Here is a 19,289-nt window from a genome sequence, read left to right as displayed (position 1 = left end):
GTGAGATAATAGATGCAACATATGCACAAACATCTGTAACTATGTGATTTTGGATAGAGGGACTGAATTAATAGTCCTGGATGTGCAGTTTCTGTTAGTGTTGTACTTCCTTACCCTACATATGAAGCGTCCTGAGAATATGCTGGAAAATATTTGTAAATGCTTTTAAAAAATATTTATGCTTCATAAACATGTATTCAAAAATTAAATACAGAATTTGGTATTTAAACCTCATTTTGCAGGGTACAGGCATCCTTCACCTACCACTGTAGCAAGAACAGTAAGGATTCTACATACACTACTAGCTCTGGTTAACAAACACAGGAACTGTGACAAGTTTGAGGTGAACACCCAGAGCGTGGCTTACCTAGCAGGTGAAATTAAACATTCTTTTGATCTTGTGTTAACTGAAAAGGAATGGGATATTGTGGGAATATCTTCTGGTGTTAGGCTAATTACTCTGTTATCAGTATAAAGGAAACTTGTAACTGGAGGTGGACGAGAGTCTGGGTTAGGCTGCTGTGCGTCACTGACGCAGTGTGGTCTGAAGGCTTGTCAGTGCAGGACCTACTGTGCAACTTCCAGAATGCTTCAGGGAGGATGAAGGTGTTTTGGTTTAAATTCTAAAGTGTGTTGTTCCTTACAGAATTTACATTCCTAGTGGTCTAGAAACAGAAATCGTGGCTGTATGAGGGCAAGTGCTTAGATCATGGAATTCTATCTGGTTGGAGAATACAATTATTATTTTAATGACCTACTTTTAATCTGTACATTTCAGTAAGGTATAATTACATCTCTGTCTTTTTTTTGTTCTAAGTAAAAAAATTTAAATAGATGCTTACATTCTTCAGTGTATTGCACCAACTTTCTTTTTGTTTTTTTTAGCTTTGCTGACAGTGTCTGAGGAAGTTCGAAGTCGCTGCAGCCTAAAACATAGGAAGTCTCTCTTGCTGACAGATGTTGCAATGGAAAATGTTCCTATGGATACATATCCCATACATCACAGTGACACTACCTATAGGTTGGTTGTCTATCTTTTCAATAATAAAAGTTACCCAAATATTAATGTCTGTTTTCTTTACTAAGTTATCTAAAGGTAAGCTGTGATATATAGAAAACTAAACCCCATGTTCGTTAAAGCTAAGATAATACTGAACTGCACACTAGTGGTTACTGACCAATATGCTACTGTGATCAACAATCATAGGAAAATTTGTTTATTGAATTCCTGGAGATATGATTTTGAGATCTCTGAAGCAATTTAAGACTTTAGTTAACTGCTTTGGTGATTCTTAATCTTTTTTGATAACCCTTTTCTATGAGACCTAATCTCACCTCATTCTTTGTTTGCATTTTAGAGTAAAATTGTTTGTCTTTTTAAGAAGTGAGGACATGCTAAATAATTGCTTGATTCCTGTCATTGGAAAACTTTGACATCTTATTGACCATCCATATGCAGCCACAGAAGTAAGCTAGAAAGTCAACCCAGAAGTGCCACGCAGAGTCAGTTTTTCTCAGTACAGAGCACTTTACTCAGTACCTCTCCTTTTCGTATCCAGTACGGAGCAGCAGATGTTAAATGTCTTACGTTTTGCCTTATAGGCAGGTTTGCTTGTGTTCTTACTGCTTTATTTTCAGCTCATCAGCATTAGGTTCACACCAGATTGTTAGCTTTGACTAGCCCAGACATTTTTCTAGCAAAATAATTGCTTTTTATTAATATGTATTTCTGGGAGATTAACCTGCTAGAAAATATGGTTTTAATAAAGGATACTTTGGCTGGCTGAAAAATTAATGTCTAAATATGCAAAAGTTTTAAAGATTTTCTTAATTTCTCTGCGCTTTCAGGACACTAAAGGAAAATCAACCATGGTCATCACCAAAGGGATCAGACAGACACCTGGCTGCCAGTTACCCGACAGTGGGACAGATAAGCCCTCGAACACGAAAGTCCATGAGTTTGGATATGGGGCAGCCTTCACAAGCGAACACTAAAAAGCTTCTAGGTTATTAAGATACCTAATTTACTAATTTGTCTACAGGATTCTCCATGAAATGTTACTGGAGAAAAATTATACTTGTATTTGTTCTGACTTTTAAGTACTTGTGATTCAGAGAAATGCACGTGATTTCTACAGAATGCAGATAGAGATCATTACAATTGAAGAGGAATAATTTGGTTTGCTTTGATCAGGAAGATGAAAAATGTTACTTGGAATGTGCATGCTGAAGTGATTAAAAAAGAAAAAGTCAGGTACTGAAGGTTCATAGTGCCAGTTTTCTGGAGAACAGACTCTTTGGCAGGCTCGGTTGTGTCAGACTAAGGGGAAATGGATGCGCAATGGATGGTTTCAAACTACAAGAGGGGAGATGTAGATTGAATAGAAGGAGGAAGTTCTTTACAGTAAGGATGGTGAGGTGCTGGAACAGGCTGCCCTGATAAGTGGTGGTGCCCATCCTTGGAGACAATCAAGGTTAGGCTGGACCAGGCTCCAAGCACCTAGTGGAGCTGTGGATGTTCCTGTTCATTGCAAAGGGATGGGACAAGATGACCTGTAAAGGTCCCTTCCAACTCAAAAGATACTATGATTCTATGAAACAAGATGAGTTCTCCACATAACTTATGGTTACTGTTCTGCAGTGTAGTGTACATGGAAGAAGAGAGGCATTTCTTTCATTACAATCCTGTTACTGCTTCCTTTTCAGTAATCACATTTTGGCATGTTTATTCAATGTGACGTGTTGACCAGGAAACCATAGCATGCCCACAGCTTACATACTTGAATAAATTGCATGCTACTCTCATATGCATTGTGAAGCATTTTGGAAACTGTGATGGAGAGCGGCATGGTGTAACCATAATTTCTCTACCATCTCTGAAAACAGTGAAAACGTCCCCAGATTCCTACTGATATGTTTCAGATAGGATAGTAGCTTGGCCAGGCAATCAGAAATACTTAAAGTTGGATTTAGGTTTAATGTTTTTAATTTCCTGATAAATTGTTTTTAGGTACAAGGAAAAGTTTTGACCATTTGATATCGGACACAAAGGCTCCTAAAAGGCAAGACATGGAATCTGGAATCACAACGCCTCCCAAAATGAGGAGAGTAGCCGAAAATGATTATGAAATGGGTGAGAAACAGGACTAACATTTTCAGAATAACACTAATTATAAATGCTTTGTATTTATATACAAAGGATTATCTCCAAATTCAATGTTTATCTGCTTAGGTTACTACAAGGTAAGGGAGAAATATCTTAATAATGGCTTTTGGAGAGTGTAGTCTTCCATATCACTGGCAATTGAGGTTTGAATTAGAGTTGCTGCGTTTGCAGATGCAGGATAAGGGGCAGCTATAAAGTACCATATACAAGAGTGAAATAAGTAAAATTTGGCTTTTTATGGCTTACTGAGCCCTAGCTGCAGATCTTGCAAGTGGAATCTGACATGATGCCTAGAATGCCTCTCTTCATCTTCTCCCACATCTGCTTCCTGTGACCCCATCCCCAATTGCAATGCAAGACCAGGGTTCTTCTGTTGTATCTGATGTCAGTCTGCTGCCTGACCCTGAAAACATTACTTACCACCCCTGGGCCTGTATTTCACTGACTAGGAAATTGGGGTTATTGTTTGCCATTTGATAATACATCCCATGTGACAGTCTAGCATTGCTAGTATTACAGCATAATTGTTGCTTTTATAGCTTATGAGAAGTCTGGTGAACTCTGAAGTTTGCACATAATTGAATTTGTTATGCAAGATCTAATTCCGTTTTGGTTTAGGTTTATTTTCCTTTTGATTAGTTGGTCTTTTTTGTTTGGCAGAAACCCAGAGAATATCACCGCAGCAGCACCCCCATCTCCGGAAAGTTTCTGTTTCTGAGTCAAATGTCCTCCTGGATGAAGAAGTTCTGACTGATCCAAAAATTCAAGCACTGCTGCTTACAGTTCTTGTAAGCCTTCTTTCTGTGTATTTTTGTGTGTCACTTTCTGATGTTCTTTCATCGTCCAAAGAAATGTTCCTTGTGGTGCTTTATGAATTCACGTGGATCAAAATTAGAATGCATTGTGCCACTCTATTCTTTTGCTGCTTTTCTTCAGACTTCCTAAGAATCACTTTTATAAACCCTTTAAAAAAACCAACGTGAGGGGAAATTTGGAATTTCCACGATTCTGAATTGTAGTGCGAGACATGTCTAACAACTGATTCCTTTTCCCAACAGAATTTTACTACAAACTGATTTTATATAACAAGAACCTGTTTTATGTATTATGTATTATAAAAGTTAAGAAGAGAAAATTGTTAGAATACCAGCACAATTCAGTTTAAACCTTGACTAAATAGTAATATAGCAACCAGCATGTTAGTGCTTTCACCAGGTACACCAGTACGCTTTGCATTCCTATTATAATGCAGAAAGACTCAGTTGCACAGTTTTGTCAAAAACTGATAAGCTAATTTTGGGCCAAAATAGATGCTATTATCAACTGTTCTTATTGTTTCCCATGACATAAAGCAACTTAATTCCATGTCTCCGAATTAATTTTCTGTAATGCTGCTTCTTCTGGAATCCTGAAATCTTAAAGACCTTAAACTACAATTACAAGCAAAAAAGCCTGTAACTACTCAGCCTCCCTTAGAAGCATGCTGATTTAGTCCTTTGCATTATCACAGGCCACGTTAGTGAAGTACACTACTGATGAATTTGACCAGCGGATTCTGTATGAGTATTTAGCAGAAGCCAGTGTTGTCTTCCCAAAGGTCTTTCCTGTTGTGTAAGTATCTAAAGCTGTTTGTGATGACTCTTTACTTGGCCTTCCTTTTAAACTGTCTCTGGTCCAGGGCAGACATGTGTGAGGTGGGTGCCTTACTCGTTTCTACGTTATGAGCTGCAGCCTGTCCTTTGCTTGAGACAAATGTCCATCACAATTTGAGAACATTGCATTCACATAAATTACGGGAACGGGCATCCTCACATAGCACTGCTACCGATGGCCCTCCAGCACACATCTGGTCTCTGGGCAGGTTGGCAGAGCAGCCGGGTAGCCTGTCTGTGCAGCCATCCATTCCTCCTGAAAGCTTTCAGCGTCACTGCTGCCATTACAGTAGTCTGGTGACTTAGTGCGGCTTTGGCACTTATCTGGTACTGTGAAAAATCAAATTACTTTTTAATGTGGTCGTATAGTTTTCTGTATAAGTCAACATATAAAATTTTAGATATTTTTGTTAGACTCAAATTTTTAATCAGTAACTCAAGTGCATATAAAAACTGACATAAAGTGTACTTCTAGATATGGGTTAGAAGTAGTTTGCTGTAAGGTTGTTGACTGCATATTTATTTTGCGGAAAAAAATAATCCACTGTTCTTTTCTTTAGGCATAATTTATTGGATTCCAAGATCAATACCCTCTTGTCGCTGTGTCAAGATCCAAATTTGTTGAATCCAATTCATGGGATTGTTCAGAGTGTTGTCTACCATGAGGAGTCTCCACCCCAATACCAAACTTCTTATCTACAAAGTAATTTCTTTTAATTGCTGAATTCAATGTTAGATATCCTAGTGAAAATGCCTTAGCAAAAGAGCTGATGAGTTTTGTTGTGTGGATTTTCTCTGACTTGTGATAAATTCTTCATAACATTCAGTTTGTTGTTGTAGGTTTTGGATTTAATGGGTTGTGGAGGTTTGCTGGCCCATTTTCCAAGGTAAGAGAGAAATTCAGGAACGATGCAGATAAGTGATAAAATTGGTATGAGCAAGTTAGTAGTGTAAGGGTCGCTTTTATGGCTAGAAGTTTTTCAGCCTGCAGCAGCTGTTTTGATGAACTCAATAAGGTAAACTTATTGAAGCTGGGTAAAAGCAGTCAGGTGGTAAATACAGCTTTTCAACACCCCAAAGTTTGCAAAGAGTCTGAAGATGTGGAATGTTAGTCATAAATTCTGGTTTGTTGTCTGTATCTTACTGTTTAAGGGTTTAAATTGGTAAGAGTGATAATTCCATAAGGACAAATTCTATGTTACAATAGAAGAAATAAAAGCAGCGACCATCTGTGCTCCCATTTGTTGTCCCATTGCTATAAGAACTACATGAGCAGAGTAGGCAGTGTTCTGGCAGCAGGCTTTGTGGGGTGCAAGTAATACTCCTAATGACATTTCAAGTTTGGGTGCTGTGGAACTTTATGAATGGAACAGCCCCCTCCTCTGGCTTTGCAGTTTTTAGATGTACTGAAATTACATCTGCAAGCGATCTTTAGTATTGCATTTAGATTAATCTGGGAAGGACCACAAATGGTTTTTCACACATGGTTGCATCCAAATGCTTTTTATAAATTTCAGGCAAAACCATTGTAAACTTACAGTGAGTTAGGGGTGAAACTCATCGACAGAAAAATAGGACGAAGTGAACCGACCTTCTTTTTTTCCCCCCATCACTCACAGCAAACACAAATCCCAGACTATGCTGAGCTCATAGTGAAGTTTCTTGATGCCTTGATTGACACGTATTTGCCTGGATTTGATGAGGAAACCAGTGAAGAATCTCTCCTGACACCCACGTCTCCATATCCTCCCGCAGTGCAGAGCCAGCTTAGCATTACAGCTAACCTTAACCTTTCCAATTCCATGACCTCGCTCGCAACTTCCCAGCACTCCCCAGGTCAGTAGCAGTTGCAGTACTACATAGGTAAGGAAATGTACTGAATTTATACAGCCAAGTACTCCATCTCATTACGTTTTTAATGCATTTACGCATCAAACATGATTGCATTCTTGAGTCAAATGAATATTTAATTGTTGACTAAGCTGTTACACTGGTGTTTCAGATGCTGGATTTTGTCCATCACAAAAGCTGTCTTCCAAGTCATTATGCATGAAGGAAATAACGTGAAGTACATCAGAATGAATAGCAGCTGCATCTTAATATGGAACATATGCAACAGTGAATCCTAGAAAGTTGATAAAGACAAATACATAATCATGAAGTTTTGCAAGGAAAATAATAGCCACTTAGGCACTGCAAACTAGCGCATGCTGGATAAAATAATCCAGAGCTGTGCTGTGATTGAGAGCGCCTGGACTGACTGTTTCAGTTGGCTGTGTGGTATAAAGCTGAGACTCCTACAGGCAGCACCAAATGGGGCTCAGACTCTCCTTGGAGAAGGAAAAGAAAAACTATGGCAGTGTTCAGGAGTACAGCCATCATAGGCTGCACGCAGAAATGCTAAATTCTGTCTGGCTTGGAGAGAAGGGAATTAAGGGAGGATGCAGAGGTTAAATATAGCAGCATAGGTTTTTGGGGTGAAAAATGAAAAAATAAGACTAAAAAGTATTTGGCATAGCATATGGGACAGAAGCTAGAGAAGACTGAATATAGGAAGAAAATTGAACGTACGTCAAAGATATCTACTTGAAGATTCTGCCTGAAGTGATTCTGATTATTGGCTCAAACACTGAGGAAATGCTTTGCTCTTCTTTGACATAGCAGTTACACAGTCTGATGTTTCTTAAATAGTGATTTAACTGTTGCAATTCTGAATGCTGAAGTCAATCAGCCTCTTATTTCAGCTTTACTTCTAACCTAATGAAAGGCTCAAGACCACTTAGATTGGGTGTGATACTCACAGAAACATGTTGGGGTTTTTGACTCTTTATTAATTGGTTTCTGGTAGCTCTGACATAAGTCCTACTTAGTTGTGCATAGCTCAACTGTTTACTATTACAAGTTTGCAGAGGTAAGGTGTGCAGAGTTGAGAGTGTTCTGTGGTGCTCCAGTAGTGTGGGAATAGCAATTTCCTTTTTTTCATGCAGTGAGAAGTGACTACAACCCTTCCCCAGTCTGAGAATTCAGTTTGTTATTTAGGTCTGGAGTGATCCCTTCTTGATATATTGATGCTGAGTTCTAGAAATGTACTGTAAGGTTCCTGTCAAAAACAGGATTTGATTTTCAGTCCCACAAGTACAAGATGTGTTACATTAAATAATGTTGTATGAAGTGAGGGTAGGAAATATGAAAGGTATTTTGCACAGTTGATACCTCTTTTTCTGCTACTTTATTAATATAAGTTTTTAGCCTAGAGGAAATCTTGGTTGTCTTTACGGTGTTGGTATTGGTTCCTTGTTTTGCATTCCAGTCTGGGACAAGTAAGGAAAGAACACTGACTTGAAATTAGTGGCTGTGTCCTTCTTTTACCCCTCACTTTATGTTCTGACATAGAAGGAATTGAGGCAGCTCTTCATTTTTTTTTTTTCCAAGTGTTGCACAAACAGATGGGTTTTGATGAATGCTGGTTAAGAGCCCTTCTCCACCAGCAGCATTAGGCAGGAACTTGCAAACTTGTTAAATGATGCAGGTCTGTAATAATGATTTTTGACACTGAATGCATGGTTTGCTTGGAGGTGAAATGTTAGCAAGCCTCTCTGAAGCAAAGGAGATCACAGAGGGATAAATGTTATTAGCACAGGCCTTTCCTATGGAAGGCTGGGGCATGTTAGCTGTTGGTGGTTATCAAGAAGGTATATTTTTCAGTTTTATCAGCTTTTTTTTAGATTTGGTTTGTTGGTTTTTTTTGTTTCCTTTTATCAAAAGCTGAAAGGAATGCAAAGGACAGTAATAAAATTCAGCCATGAGGACTGCTTATCTGAATAGGCTTGAGTGAGTGCCTTCAGAAACTTAAAAAGTGGATTTCCAGCGTTTCATTTTGTTTCTCTATCCCACATCTGCTACGTTGCTCCACCTAAGTCAACTTGCAGTTTCTCTTGTTTAAACTGTTATGTTAACCAGTGCAACTTTGCATAAAACATGCTTTGCTTTTTAGGCTGCTTAATTGTTTCAAAAACCTTGTTCTGGCACTTTATACAGCTCCATGGCCACATAGAAGAGTTTTGCATTCTCCTTCACTGTGCCTTGAGGCATTGTGGTGAGGGAACAAGCAACAAGAGATGGAACATGTCTGCCAGGATAAAAACCATTGGGAAAAGAACTGCAGAATATGAAGCAAACGTGGGCCACTGGGTTGCTGAAGGCAGCACCGTGGCTGTGAGGTTGGCATGAGATGCAGGCCCATCATCTGCTCACTCTGACAGGAGAACTGCTGAGAAAATTAAGTGTTTAGCGGTGCTGAATTGAATTAAAGAAACAATTTGATCCAAGTATGTTTTTTTATTATGCTAACAAATACATTAAATTGCTGATAATATATTTCTTGTATCTGGAAACAAATAGACAGGATTGTTTATAAGTGTTTTGTCTGTCATCTCTCCCCACCCCTTCCCCCTTGTCATGGACATTATTCACTTACATTTTTTCTTCCATTCTGTGTTTGTAAAGCTTCTCTGCCTTGCTCTAAATCTGCAGTTTTCATGCAGCTTCCTCATCAAGGTACTCTCTTACTTCCATCATATTTGCACGAGATGCTGCTTGATCTGCTTTAGGGTTGGGCTTATGGCATGGGAAGTGGTTTACTAATCCTAGACACAGGAATGGCTTCAGTGTAAGTGCTAAGCTGTTGCATTTCTCGTATGATGCCAGTAATATTTAATGGTATAGCAGCAAAGGTCACTCACATCTTCAAGAGAAAGATACATTTGGTAATAGAGAAGTGGAAGCTTGGTATGTGAAATTATTCCGCTGCGCATATTAAGCTAAAATGTAAAACAATTTCATGAGCTCTTTGGTTTCACAGGAGGTCGGCTTCAGCATCATTTGCACACCACCAGGAAACACACAAATTGCAGCAGACAGAGGGTTCAATAAAATGAATTCTCATCAGCACCATTTGATTTCTGCTTCTGTGCGGAGAAATAAATAAGGCTGCAGAAGACATTTTTTACTCACACATGCAGGTTGCTTCCTGTTCTCATCATAGCTTGTGACTTCTGTGAGCTCACACACACAGGCAGGGGAAGGACGGCAGCCTGCAGGCAGCTTCTGAATGTAGTTTTGATTTTCACTGTAACTGTGTGAAATAGTAGAGAGCAATCACTATTCTTGCTTGTGCCAATGAGAATCAATTTCTTAGAAACATAAAACTGTGGGAGATACCGTGTGTAGTGATGGGATTTTGCTCTAACCTTTTCATTTGCTGTCAGACATCCTAATTTTTGCTGCTGGTTATACTTTGAGTCTCTCCAATTAAAATACCATTCCTACTACTCATTCCAATGCTGCACATATACTGTAAGTGTTAGTGTTGTTAAATGTGCCTCAAACATACTCATTTTGTTGCAGAAGTAATGTGACAGCTGCACGAAGATACTGCCGCACGAGTGATTAAGTCAAAGTAGGGTTAGCATAAAAGTAATGACTGATTGGAAGCACATCTGCACTAAGCAGAAGTCTCAGCTTTTATGTCTTCAAATGACAGACTGTATTCAGGGATGTAGAGCAGTGGCTCATACCCAGTCATGCACTGTCATCGTGTCAGCATGAAGTTACACTGGTGGGGTTTGTTTAGGAGGGTTGTTTGATGTGATTCCTTTAGTACAACACAATAGACGTTCCCTTGTCCTGTAGAGAATGTCTAAAGCTTCTAGAAGAGTACGTGCACTCAGGTAGAAATCCTGCCTGGTTTCATCCTTGCATTCTACCTCCTGCCTTTGTCAGTGATCCAAGCTTTGGCCCTAGAGTTTCTTTACTCTTGATTTTGGAGGGTGTCTTTCGAGGGTATGGATGGAGCGTTTTATTTTCAATTACCCTTGTTCATTCTGCCCACAAATACATCAGAGCATGTGCTCCTGCAAGCGAGCAGCCTCGTGCACAGGCAGTAGTGACGCTGCTGTCAGCTGCAGGGTGTTGAGGTAACTCCAAAGCAGAGCACTCTGCCCTCCCTCCTGAACTGGACCCGAGTCTTGCTGCCCTATTTGTTACTAGTGGCATTTTGTGAGTATTGGCAGTGACTTTTCCTGCTCTTATGAAGGTTAGCATGGGGAGCTGTTGGATCTGGTCAGGGGCTGTGCTTTCTTTGAGTGCAGAGTTGCACATTTGATCTGAAAAAATGATTTTTCATAATACAGTACTGCAATAAAACAGCTGCATCAGATCTCTCATTTGCGAGTCATCGCCACCAGTAAGGCTGTGTTACTTCTTGCTAAGAGAGTTACCAGTTAGATTAAATACTTTGTTGTTAGTTGGATGTCTGAAGTGCTTTCCCAGCTATAGGGCAGCACCGCTGGCTGCTTGTGTTCCCAGAGGCTGCCTCCACACCGCCACCTGTTCGCATGGCAGACCGGGGATGTATCCTGAGCACAGTCACTGAGTGCCACCTGTGCCACCGTTGCCTGGCCCCGCGTGGTCCGGCGGGGTGCCTTGATTCTGGCATCAAGGGTGTCACAGTATTTTGTCCTGTGAAGGCACCTACATGCTAACCTGTTCATTTGCAGAAACGTCTGTCGTTAAGGTGCTGAGCCGTAGGGTGGCAGAGCAGCGAGGCTAACATTGGTCTGTGTGTTTTCCCAGGGATCGACAAGGAGAACGTGGAGCTCTCGCCCACCACTGGCCACACCAACAGCGGGAGGATGCGCCACGGCTCCGCCAGCCAGGTGCAAAAGCAGCGAAGTGCTGGCAGCTTGAAACGTCACAGCATTAAGAAGATTGTGTGAAACTTGGGGTTGGTTTTTTGTTTGATTGTTTTTTGGGGTTTTTTTTTTTTTTTTTTGGAAACTGACTGACGTACGTGGGCCTCTTGCAAAGGGCCCCCCACCAGTTGTGATGCTGCACTTAATTTTTCAAGTTCCCATCCTGTCAGCCATGTTGCCAGATGATCAACTCCTGAAACATTGCCTGAATTTTAATGCCTTCTTTCTTTTCTTCTGTTTTTTTATTTAAGCCAATGTTTCAGAACCGCTTATAGATCCTGAAGGACTTTGTAGGCGAAGGAGGTGTGAGTTCCTTAACGCTGCAGAACGTATCTTGTCCAAATATGAAAGCCATTTCCCATAGACGGTTCTACCTTGCTTCTGTGATTCGCCTTGTTTGTTTCTTCTCTAAAGGAAAGTGTTAATACTTAATCCTGTTTGCACACTTCTCAAGGTAGTGGCTTTATGAGCCAGGGGAAGTTACTGTCATCCTGGTTTTAATTCAAAACTGTAGGATTTTTAGCTGTGGACTTTTTTTTACCGTGCTTAAAAGAAACTTAACAATAGCTGCAGTACAATGAGCTTAGCCAGAATTGGTTGATTAGATTAAATTCCTAGTAATTAGCAATAAATTGAGAGGACAAGGAGGCTTCATGAGTCTCTTCATTCCCCAGACCTTAGCTTCAAACACTTGGACTGTATATGGACCAGACTGGATAAACTGGCTTTTTTCTGAAGCAGTTTTTTTTGCTGTACTTTAGCTGCACTAAAAAAAGGTTGTACAGTGGAAAGAAAACCGTCAAGAACTGACTATTATGGTGTCATTGTAGCAGTGTTTAAAATTCATTGCTGCTTTCTTCCATTTAACTTTGCTTTAGTTTTGCCCTCCTAACAATACTAACAATACGCACCTTCCAGAAATTCCTGGCAGAAAAACTATTGGGATACAGAGGGGAAAATTTTATTGATTAACTTCCAGCTCTGGGAGGTTGTTTGGCAAAGCTGCTTTTGTGCTGTCTGAGCAGTGATACAAAAACAGCAATGTTTGCCTAAGGTACACAAATCTAAAAATAACTGACACTTTGTCAAATCCAGGTTACGTTTGAATGTTTGCAGTGCAATTTCTGCTATCAGTACAGACATTTGCAGTCAAACTTTTCTTGCAGAACTTTCAAGGGGTTTTAGTTTGTAAGGGCTCGTACCTGGGGGTTATATGAAACTGAAATTGCTATCACTGTGAAAGACTTGTCAGCCACAGTAGTGCATTAGCAATGGGGACTGTGATAATATGCTGCTATGTTGAATGACGTGTAAAGATGTAGCACTGGGTGCTACAGACGTTACCTGCACGGACTGAAGATGCGCAGAGCGTTGGACCTCAGAGGTGAATGGGCATTCTGACAAAGGCCTGCCATCCAGGTGCTCATTGTAGGGCTAAGCAAATCTACTGCTAGAAAACAGATAAACTTCCTAGATTGAGATCTGTTGTATGTTAGAAGTTAACAACAGTGAATGGCTTTAGAAGGGAAAAAAAGGTATATCCACTGTATGAAAAAAATAAAATCCTCTAGTGCAATGTTATCAGTGGCTTTCAGTAAATCAAACTCCACAGCTAAATTATTAGAGAATGGTACAATTATAAGTGTTCAGATTTTATTGATATAGCACATAATTCACGTGTATCCACACAGTAACAATGTAACATTTATGTAAATAAAAATGCCTTTATTGTATTGATTCATAAAATAACAATTCTTCTAATTTGTTTACAGTCCTGGAAGAACTATGAACACAAGCTTAATATGCAAATAGTTTGCCAAAACAAGAGGAAGATGTAGAATTAGCGGTCTTGAAATAGAATCATTGGAAAATACAAAAAGTTGTGCAATTAACCACATTGTTTTATTCTTGATTGTGTAGGAGCTGCAGTAGAAACATGATTCCTGAACTGTGAGATCTATGGAAGGGTTACAAGGCTAGACCTAAATTAAGGAATAGAGCAGTGACTTTTGCCATGTTTTTAAGCTGCTATGCATTTGTAATTTTGGGAGTCACTGATTTAAAAACCTTTCTCATCTCATACATCAAATTGCTAATAGCCACCTTGGTATCGCTGTCGGTTTGCACCTGATTATACTGAACCAAGCTGTTCCCAGCCCTTCCTGTTTTGCTGAAGACAATGAATTGTAGAAACCTGGAGAGTTATTCCTTCCATAGGTGGGAGGAAAAAAGAATCTCTTGTAATTTACTGATACAAAAAGATAATTTTCAGTTGTTTCTCTGTGAGCAAATTTTCTTTAAAAATAATTCCAGATGAACTGCCAACTCTGCTCTGTTTGGACTGAGTGCGTTTGAGAGCAGCTCTTGCAATATTTTGCATTGCCTCTATAAAAAGTGCATCACGAAATAAGAACTAATGCATTCTTAGAGATATGAGTACGGTGAAACCAAACTGACCTTTTCAGTGAGAGCTAGAACTATTGTAAGCTCTTGGTCCTGACTGAAACAAATGATACATTGATAAAGCAAGTCAGCAAAATTTGTTTCCTGGGTAGGAGTCGTGTAATGTCTTCACTGTGTAGTTCAGTGAGGGGACCCGAACTTTCAGAGCAGGGGTGTCAAACATTTTAGGTAAAAAGAGCTGAACTTGAGTGTAACTGTGGACACAGAACCATAGAATATGGTTTGGATAGAAGGGGCCTTAAAGCTCATATTGCAGCCCCTGCCATGGTGGGCACCACCCACCAGCACAGGCTGCCCAGGGCCCACCCAGCCTGGCCTCCAGCACCTCCAGGCATGGAGCACCCACAGCTGCTCTGGGCAGCCTGTGCCAGGGCCTCACCACCCTCCTTGTGAGGAATTTCTTCCTTTTACCTGGTCTAAGTCTACCCTTTCAGTTTGAAGCCCTCACCCGTTCTGCTGTTACACTCCCTGACAGTCCTTTCCTGCAGCCTGCGAAGGCCGCTGTGAGGTATTCAGAGCCTTCTCCAGGCTGAACAGCCCAACTCCATCAGCCTGTCTCTATAGGAGAGGTGCTTCAACCCTCCTCTGAGCATCCTCCTGGTCTCTTCTGGACTTGCTCCGACAGGTCTGTGTCTGCCTTTTGGGGAGCCCAGACCTGAATGCAGTACTCTAGGTGGCCACTGTCTACAGCAGAGATGTAATTCAGGGCTATGTTTGCCCTGATACACAGTAGGACCAGGGCTTAGGAAGTTTGTGCTTAGATCAAGGGGGAAAACACCTTCCTTTCATTTTGTAACCTTTAATTAGTAAATGGTTGGTCAGTGCCTTACTGTCATCCATCAACCCGGAAACCCGCTCCCTATAACAGCCATTGCTATTGCTTTAGTTTTTTCTTTCTTTCTGATATACTCCTTTATTTGTTCCCTTTTCTTGTTTTGCATATTGTGTCCTGCTGTGTTTCATTCCTATGAGCACTGCTCTCCATTTCTAATCCAGCCTTTTCAACCCTCTCCTCATCCTTTCACTCCATCGATGCTGGTGATTAGCAGTTACTTGCTGGTGATGACGCTTCAAGATCAGGCTTGAAAGCTGATGTAAGAAGTGGGAGACTCCCAAGTTCAGACCTTCCAGTCACTGTTTCAGGCAGCAGGCAGCCTACATGCGCTCAGCACTGTGCAGGCTGCCCTGTTCATGGTCTGAGGATCACCTCTGCAGCCATGCAGTCTGTGTACCTCAAAATGAAAACTTAAATTCAGAAAAATCTGATTGTAACACGTGGACCACGTAGCTACACTATGGGGACTGTATGTTTGACACCCCTGTTTTAGAACATGCTATCCATTACGTACTAACTACAGTTAAGTACTGTAAAGATGATTAACATTTTGTGTTTGTATTTCCCTGACTTAAAGATAATTCAGTAGTATTTGAATAGTACATAACCTACCTGTTTATTATGCCAATGTTTCTGCTTTAATGTGCATGAAGTTTCCAAGAATAGGAAACTTTTCAAATAAGTATTGTGGACTGAGCACACGGGAGCATTCCAGTGCTCTTCCTAAATGGGTTGTAGGTTTTAGGGCTTCTTCTGTTTCATCCTAACTTTAATTTTTACAAATGTAATGAAGCACGTCTTACTGTTATGCAACAAACTTACCACAGAAAGTCACTTTTAGTGTTGGTCCCACCATTTTTTTTAATGCAGTATATTCACCTGTAAATATTTTTTGTGTAAAATTTGACAGAAAAGTATATTTACTACACTGTAAATACATGTGACAATATATTGTATTATTTTGCTTTTTTTGTAAAGCAGTTAGTCGCTGTATATGTATAACATACAAATTTGATTATTCTAGTGTTAGTAATTGTTAACTACTACTTCTCCTTCCTGCTGTTGCGTTACATCATTTAAAAACAAAGCTGTGTACTATAAACTTACCCTGTGTATGATATCTTACTCTTTCCATTTGGGCCTCAACTTTGAAAATGTTTCCTCAATCCACAGTCCTGTTCCTATGGTAAGCAAGTGTGCTAGGGCAGGCCAGAGCCCTGCTGATTCAGACACAGCTGGTAAGCTTAGGCAGAAATGGTAGAAGCCTGGTTTCAGATATAACTGTTGTTCCTCCCATCTTCTCCTCATGTATGTACTTTGCCTTTTTTTGAAGTAAAATGTAAATTCAACCTGCTTCAAGTTGTTTGAAGGTCATTCACTCACGGAACGGAGTTGGTATATTCTGAAATCCTTTTTCTGTTTCTTGGAACACAGATTTGGATGGGTCTGAAAGTGAGATTTGAAAAGCTGTTCTCCCTAGGGAAAATGAGAACCAATTGCCTTGGGGTTTGTCTTTCCAGACAAATGTGCTTCTGTGTGGGTGTGATCTTGCACAGTTTTGAATAGCAGAGAACTGCCTGTGCGTATGTGAGGACAGCATATGGACAGAATAAAGCTAGCCCCTTGCCATGAATTTCGTGACACTTTCAGTAAGATCATTATAATTGAAAGAATCAGACTTTTTAATGTAAATTCAATATTTTAATAAAACAGCTGCTTGGCCTTTAAAGAACATATCAGTATGATTTGTCTTTTAGGGGGATACTTTCTACTAAAAATGTGTAAGTACTTATATGCTGCCTTTGTGAATCATAATTAGTTGAGTATCTTCTATAAGAGCACATTTTCTTTACTTCAGAGGAAATGTTCATTTATCTGTATCAGAAACAGCAGCACTGTGTATAAAGAGGAGCTCTAAGAGAGGTATTTCCTGAAGCCATGCTAAGTGATTGCTGCTAAAAATGCTGACATTCTTTTGGACAGTTGACCTTCCCTGCTACTTGTGGTACTGAATGAAAGGGGAGTTATTTTAGCTCAGTCTTTATGCAGTTGAACAACTCTACACGGAAAAAAAAAATGGCATCTTCAGAGCAACCACTTCTCTATTTGGAAATAGCTTCAGAATCCCTGCCCAGCTGGCACCAATACTGCCAGAATATTTTGCAAAGGAAAAAAAAAAGTCTAAATTCAGAAATTCTTTGATGAAAGGGAACAAATTTTGTTCTGGAGTTAAATTTAAGGGTAAAACTGTGCAAGAAGGAAAAGTGCAATTGTTAAAACTGCTGCAAACCCCTGCAATAAGACTGACTTGTAGTGAGAGTAGATAATTCCTAAATACTAAGCTGTCTCTGGCCAGCATAAATATTTCCAAATGCCTCTGGTTGGAATAACAAATCTTTTCAGTATTCACACTCCAGATATCCCAGATGTTTCATAAAAAATTGTAGTTCTCTTAATGATAATGTTTCCACCAGTAGAATTTAAGATGTGTGTGAATCCTCAGCATCTTGGTACATTAGTTTCTCTGCTGCTATTCTTAACAAGTTCTCAGGTGAAAATAAATCCCAGGGTTGTGTAGGTGGAGAGCATAAAGTCTCCCATGATGTAACTTGTTAAAACAAGTACAGGTTTGCTGCTCAACACAACAGTGAAAAAGTCTGACAGCTGCATCTTAAGGTACAGTCAGATGATAGTATTATAGCGATGACTAACTCTGTGTTTAAGAAACTCACAGTGAACTATTAAACTTTTTTTTTTTATAGCACACTGTCCTTTAGAAAAATGAAAAAGATCTGCTCTGCAGCTTCTGCTCCTGATCAGTATGCTCAGAGAATGAATTCTGTGCATTGCTGGATGCTCAACAGAATGGCTTTGTTGAGCTGTACAAGAATTGGTCATCCAGACCATGGCAGGTGAGTGAAGTGACTGTCCTGAAGAGGCAGATAAGAGGCAGGCCTGACTGGGGCTGTTTTCCAAGCCCTTGTTTATTAATTCAGCTTCCCAAGGCTACTTGTGGTTAAGATACAATGTAAGATACTAGTCGGGGGGTCGCAGTGACTGCCTTTGCCTCCTCACCTGTCCTGGGCCCTGTTCTCTGTGCCTTAATTTGCACTCTGTGACGTGCACTCTCTTGCTGGCTTTGCCCTCCCTCTCCCTGCAGTATCAGCCAGGGTTCTTTCCTCCTTTTGCTGGTTCTTCCAGCTCTTCTCACAGTGAGAGCACGTGCAGAGTTCTGCAGTGTGTGAGACCCACCCAACTGCCTATAGACAGACATGACTGAACATGGGCCAGACAGCACAGAGTGGTGGTGAGCCAAAGGGGAGCCTGCTTCAGAGCAACGCAAAGCATGCGAAGGAGGAAAGCCCCCCCCCCCCCTGTACAAACACAGGTGAGGCCAGGGGTTGGCAGGGGCAGGACAACAAAACAAGGGACGAAACTTACATGTCTGCTCCAAACATTTGGCTCTTGAGTTTCTGTGAGCTGAATAACTGCTCACGGAAAGAGGAGGGGCTGTCACCAGCCCGGTGTATCCTCTCCTTTGGAAAGATGGATGGGATCTTTTTCTCCAGGTGCGATTCTCCTCTGGTCCCTTTCCAGCCAGGGTGCTCAGTGGTTTTCACTGCTGCTCTCACGTGGTTCCTGGATATGGAAAAATTACTGCTGCTCCCTTCGTAACTGCAGCTGGCAGCTGGCCGTGCTGCTCTGCACCCGGAGCAACAAGCAGCCGCTGCTGCTGACAAAACAGCGCGGGTGCAGAGAGATGAAACCAGGCTCACGCTGGCGGGATGCTGCTATCACTGCAACAGCCGGGTCAAATACCCTGCAAAGCAGTTCTGCAGGTACGCTTCTGTCGGCCTTCCGCTTTTCAGTTCTGTTTGAGATGTTAAGGGGTAGGCCTGTAATTCACAACAAAGGCAGAGGTAAAAAAATAAAAGCCAAGAGTAAATTGGCTTTGAGGGTGCTGACAGAACTTGCCCGTCCTTTTCTCATTTTCAGTGCTCCTTTTGCTTTGTACGGTGCCAATTTTTCTTGACAGGGACGTTTGTTTGCTTTTTAAACCACGGCGGCAGCTGAGCCAGCCGGCCGGGAGGCGTTTCCCACCGATGACAATTCAGCCGTGGACCGCTTCGCTCCGACCGGGACCGTCAGGCACAGAAGCACGGGCAGCTCGGCCTTACCGCCCCGACGCGCGCCTTTCCTTCGCCTCAGCCCGGCACGCGGAGGCTGCAGTCCCGCTCCGCGATCGCAACCGAACGTCCCCTCGGCAGCGCGAGGCCGTGCGAGGAGCAGCGCAGACCTCCCGCCCGGAGCCGCGCCGCGACACATCGGGCGGAGCGCCGGAGCAGCGAATAGCGCCGGGCAGGGGCGGGGCCCACCCGGGCAGGGAGGGGCGGCGGGCCGCGATCCCTCCTCGCGCCGAG

At 41.3% G+C, this 19,289-nt stretch overlaps 1 protein-coding gene and 1 long non-coding RNA gene across 9 annotated transcripts in view; one reads left to right on the top strand and one right to left on the bottom strand.

Moving 5' to 3' along the window:
- NF1 (neurofibromin 1) overlaps window positions 1-16,222 on the top strand; it is a 96,012-nt gene extending 79,790 nt beyond the window's left edge. For 4 of the 7 annotated variants that reach the window (XM_046902295.1, NM_001396680.1, XM_040650554.2 and 1 more), the window contains 11 exons: window positions 243-374; window positions 886-1,021; window positions 1,849-2,006; window positions 3,011-3,133; window positions 3,827-3,954; window positions 4,677-4,777; window positions 5,379-5,521; window positions 5,659-5,705; window positions 6,438-6,654; window positions 9,325-9,375; window positions 11,452-16,222. In XM_046902295.1, coding sequence (XP_046758251.1) covers window positions 243-374; window positions 886-1,021; window positions 1,849-2,006; window positions 3,011-3,133; window positions 3,827-3,954; window positions 4,677-4,777; window positions 5,379-5,521; window positions 5,659-5,705; window positions 6,438-6,654; window positions 9,325-9,375; window positions 11,452-11,594 — 1,379 coding nt within the window. In that variant the 3' untranslated portion in view covers window positions 11,595-16,222. The remainder of the gene's footprint in view (window positions 1-242; window positions 375-885; window positions 1,022-1,848; window positions 2,007-3,010; window positions 3,134-3,826; window positions 3,955-4,676; window positions 4,778-5,378; window positions 5,522-5,658; window positions 5,706-6,437; window positions 6,655-9,324; window positions 9,376-11,451) is intronic. The other 3 variants (XM_003642416.5, XM_415914.8, XM_004946785.5) reach the window with 1 other exon arrangement.
- LOC121107289 lies at window positions 9,142-19,192 on the bottom strand. Of its 2 annotated transcripts, none has more exons than XR_005841055.2 (2): window positions 18,310-19,192; window positions 9,142-9,952 (listed from the first exon to the last, which is right to left on the bottom strand). It is a non-coding gene; the product is annotated as an uncharacterized LOC121107289 (long non-coding RNA). The 2 variants fall into 2 exon arrangements; XR_005841054.2 differs by lacking the exon at window positions 9,142-9,952 and adding an exon at window positions 13,188-16,344.
- Window positions 19,193-19,289: the final 97 nt, after the last annotated feature.

Source organism: Gallus gallus, chromosome 19, assembly GCF_016699485.2.
Source record: "Gallus gallus isolate bGalGal1 chromosome 19, bGalGal1.mat.broiler.GRCg7b, whole genome shotgun sequence".
NCBI lineage: Eukaryota > Metazoa > Chordata > Aves > Galliformes > Phasianidae > Gallus > Gallus gallus.
The sequence above is the reverse complement of the archived record's forward strand: the minus strand, read 5'-3'. Positions and strand labels throughout refer to the sequence as shown.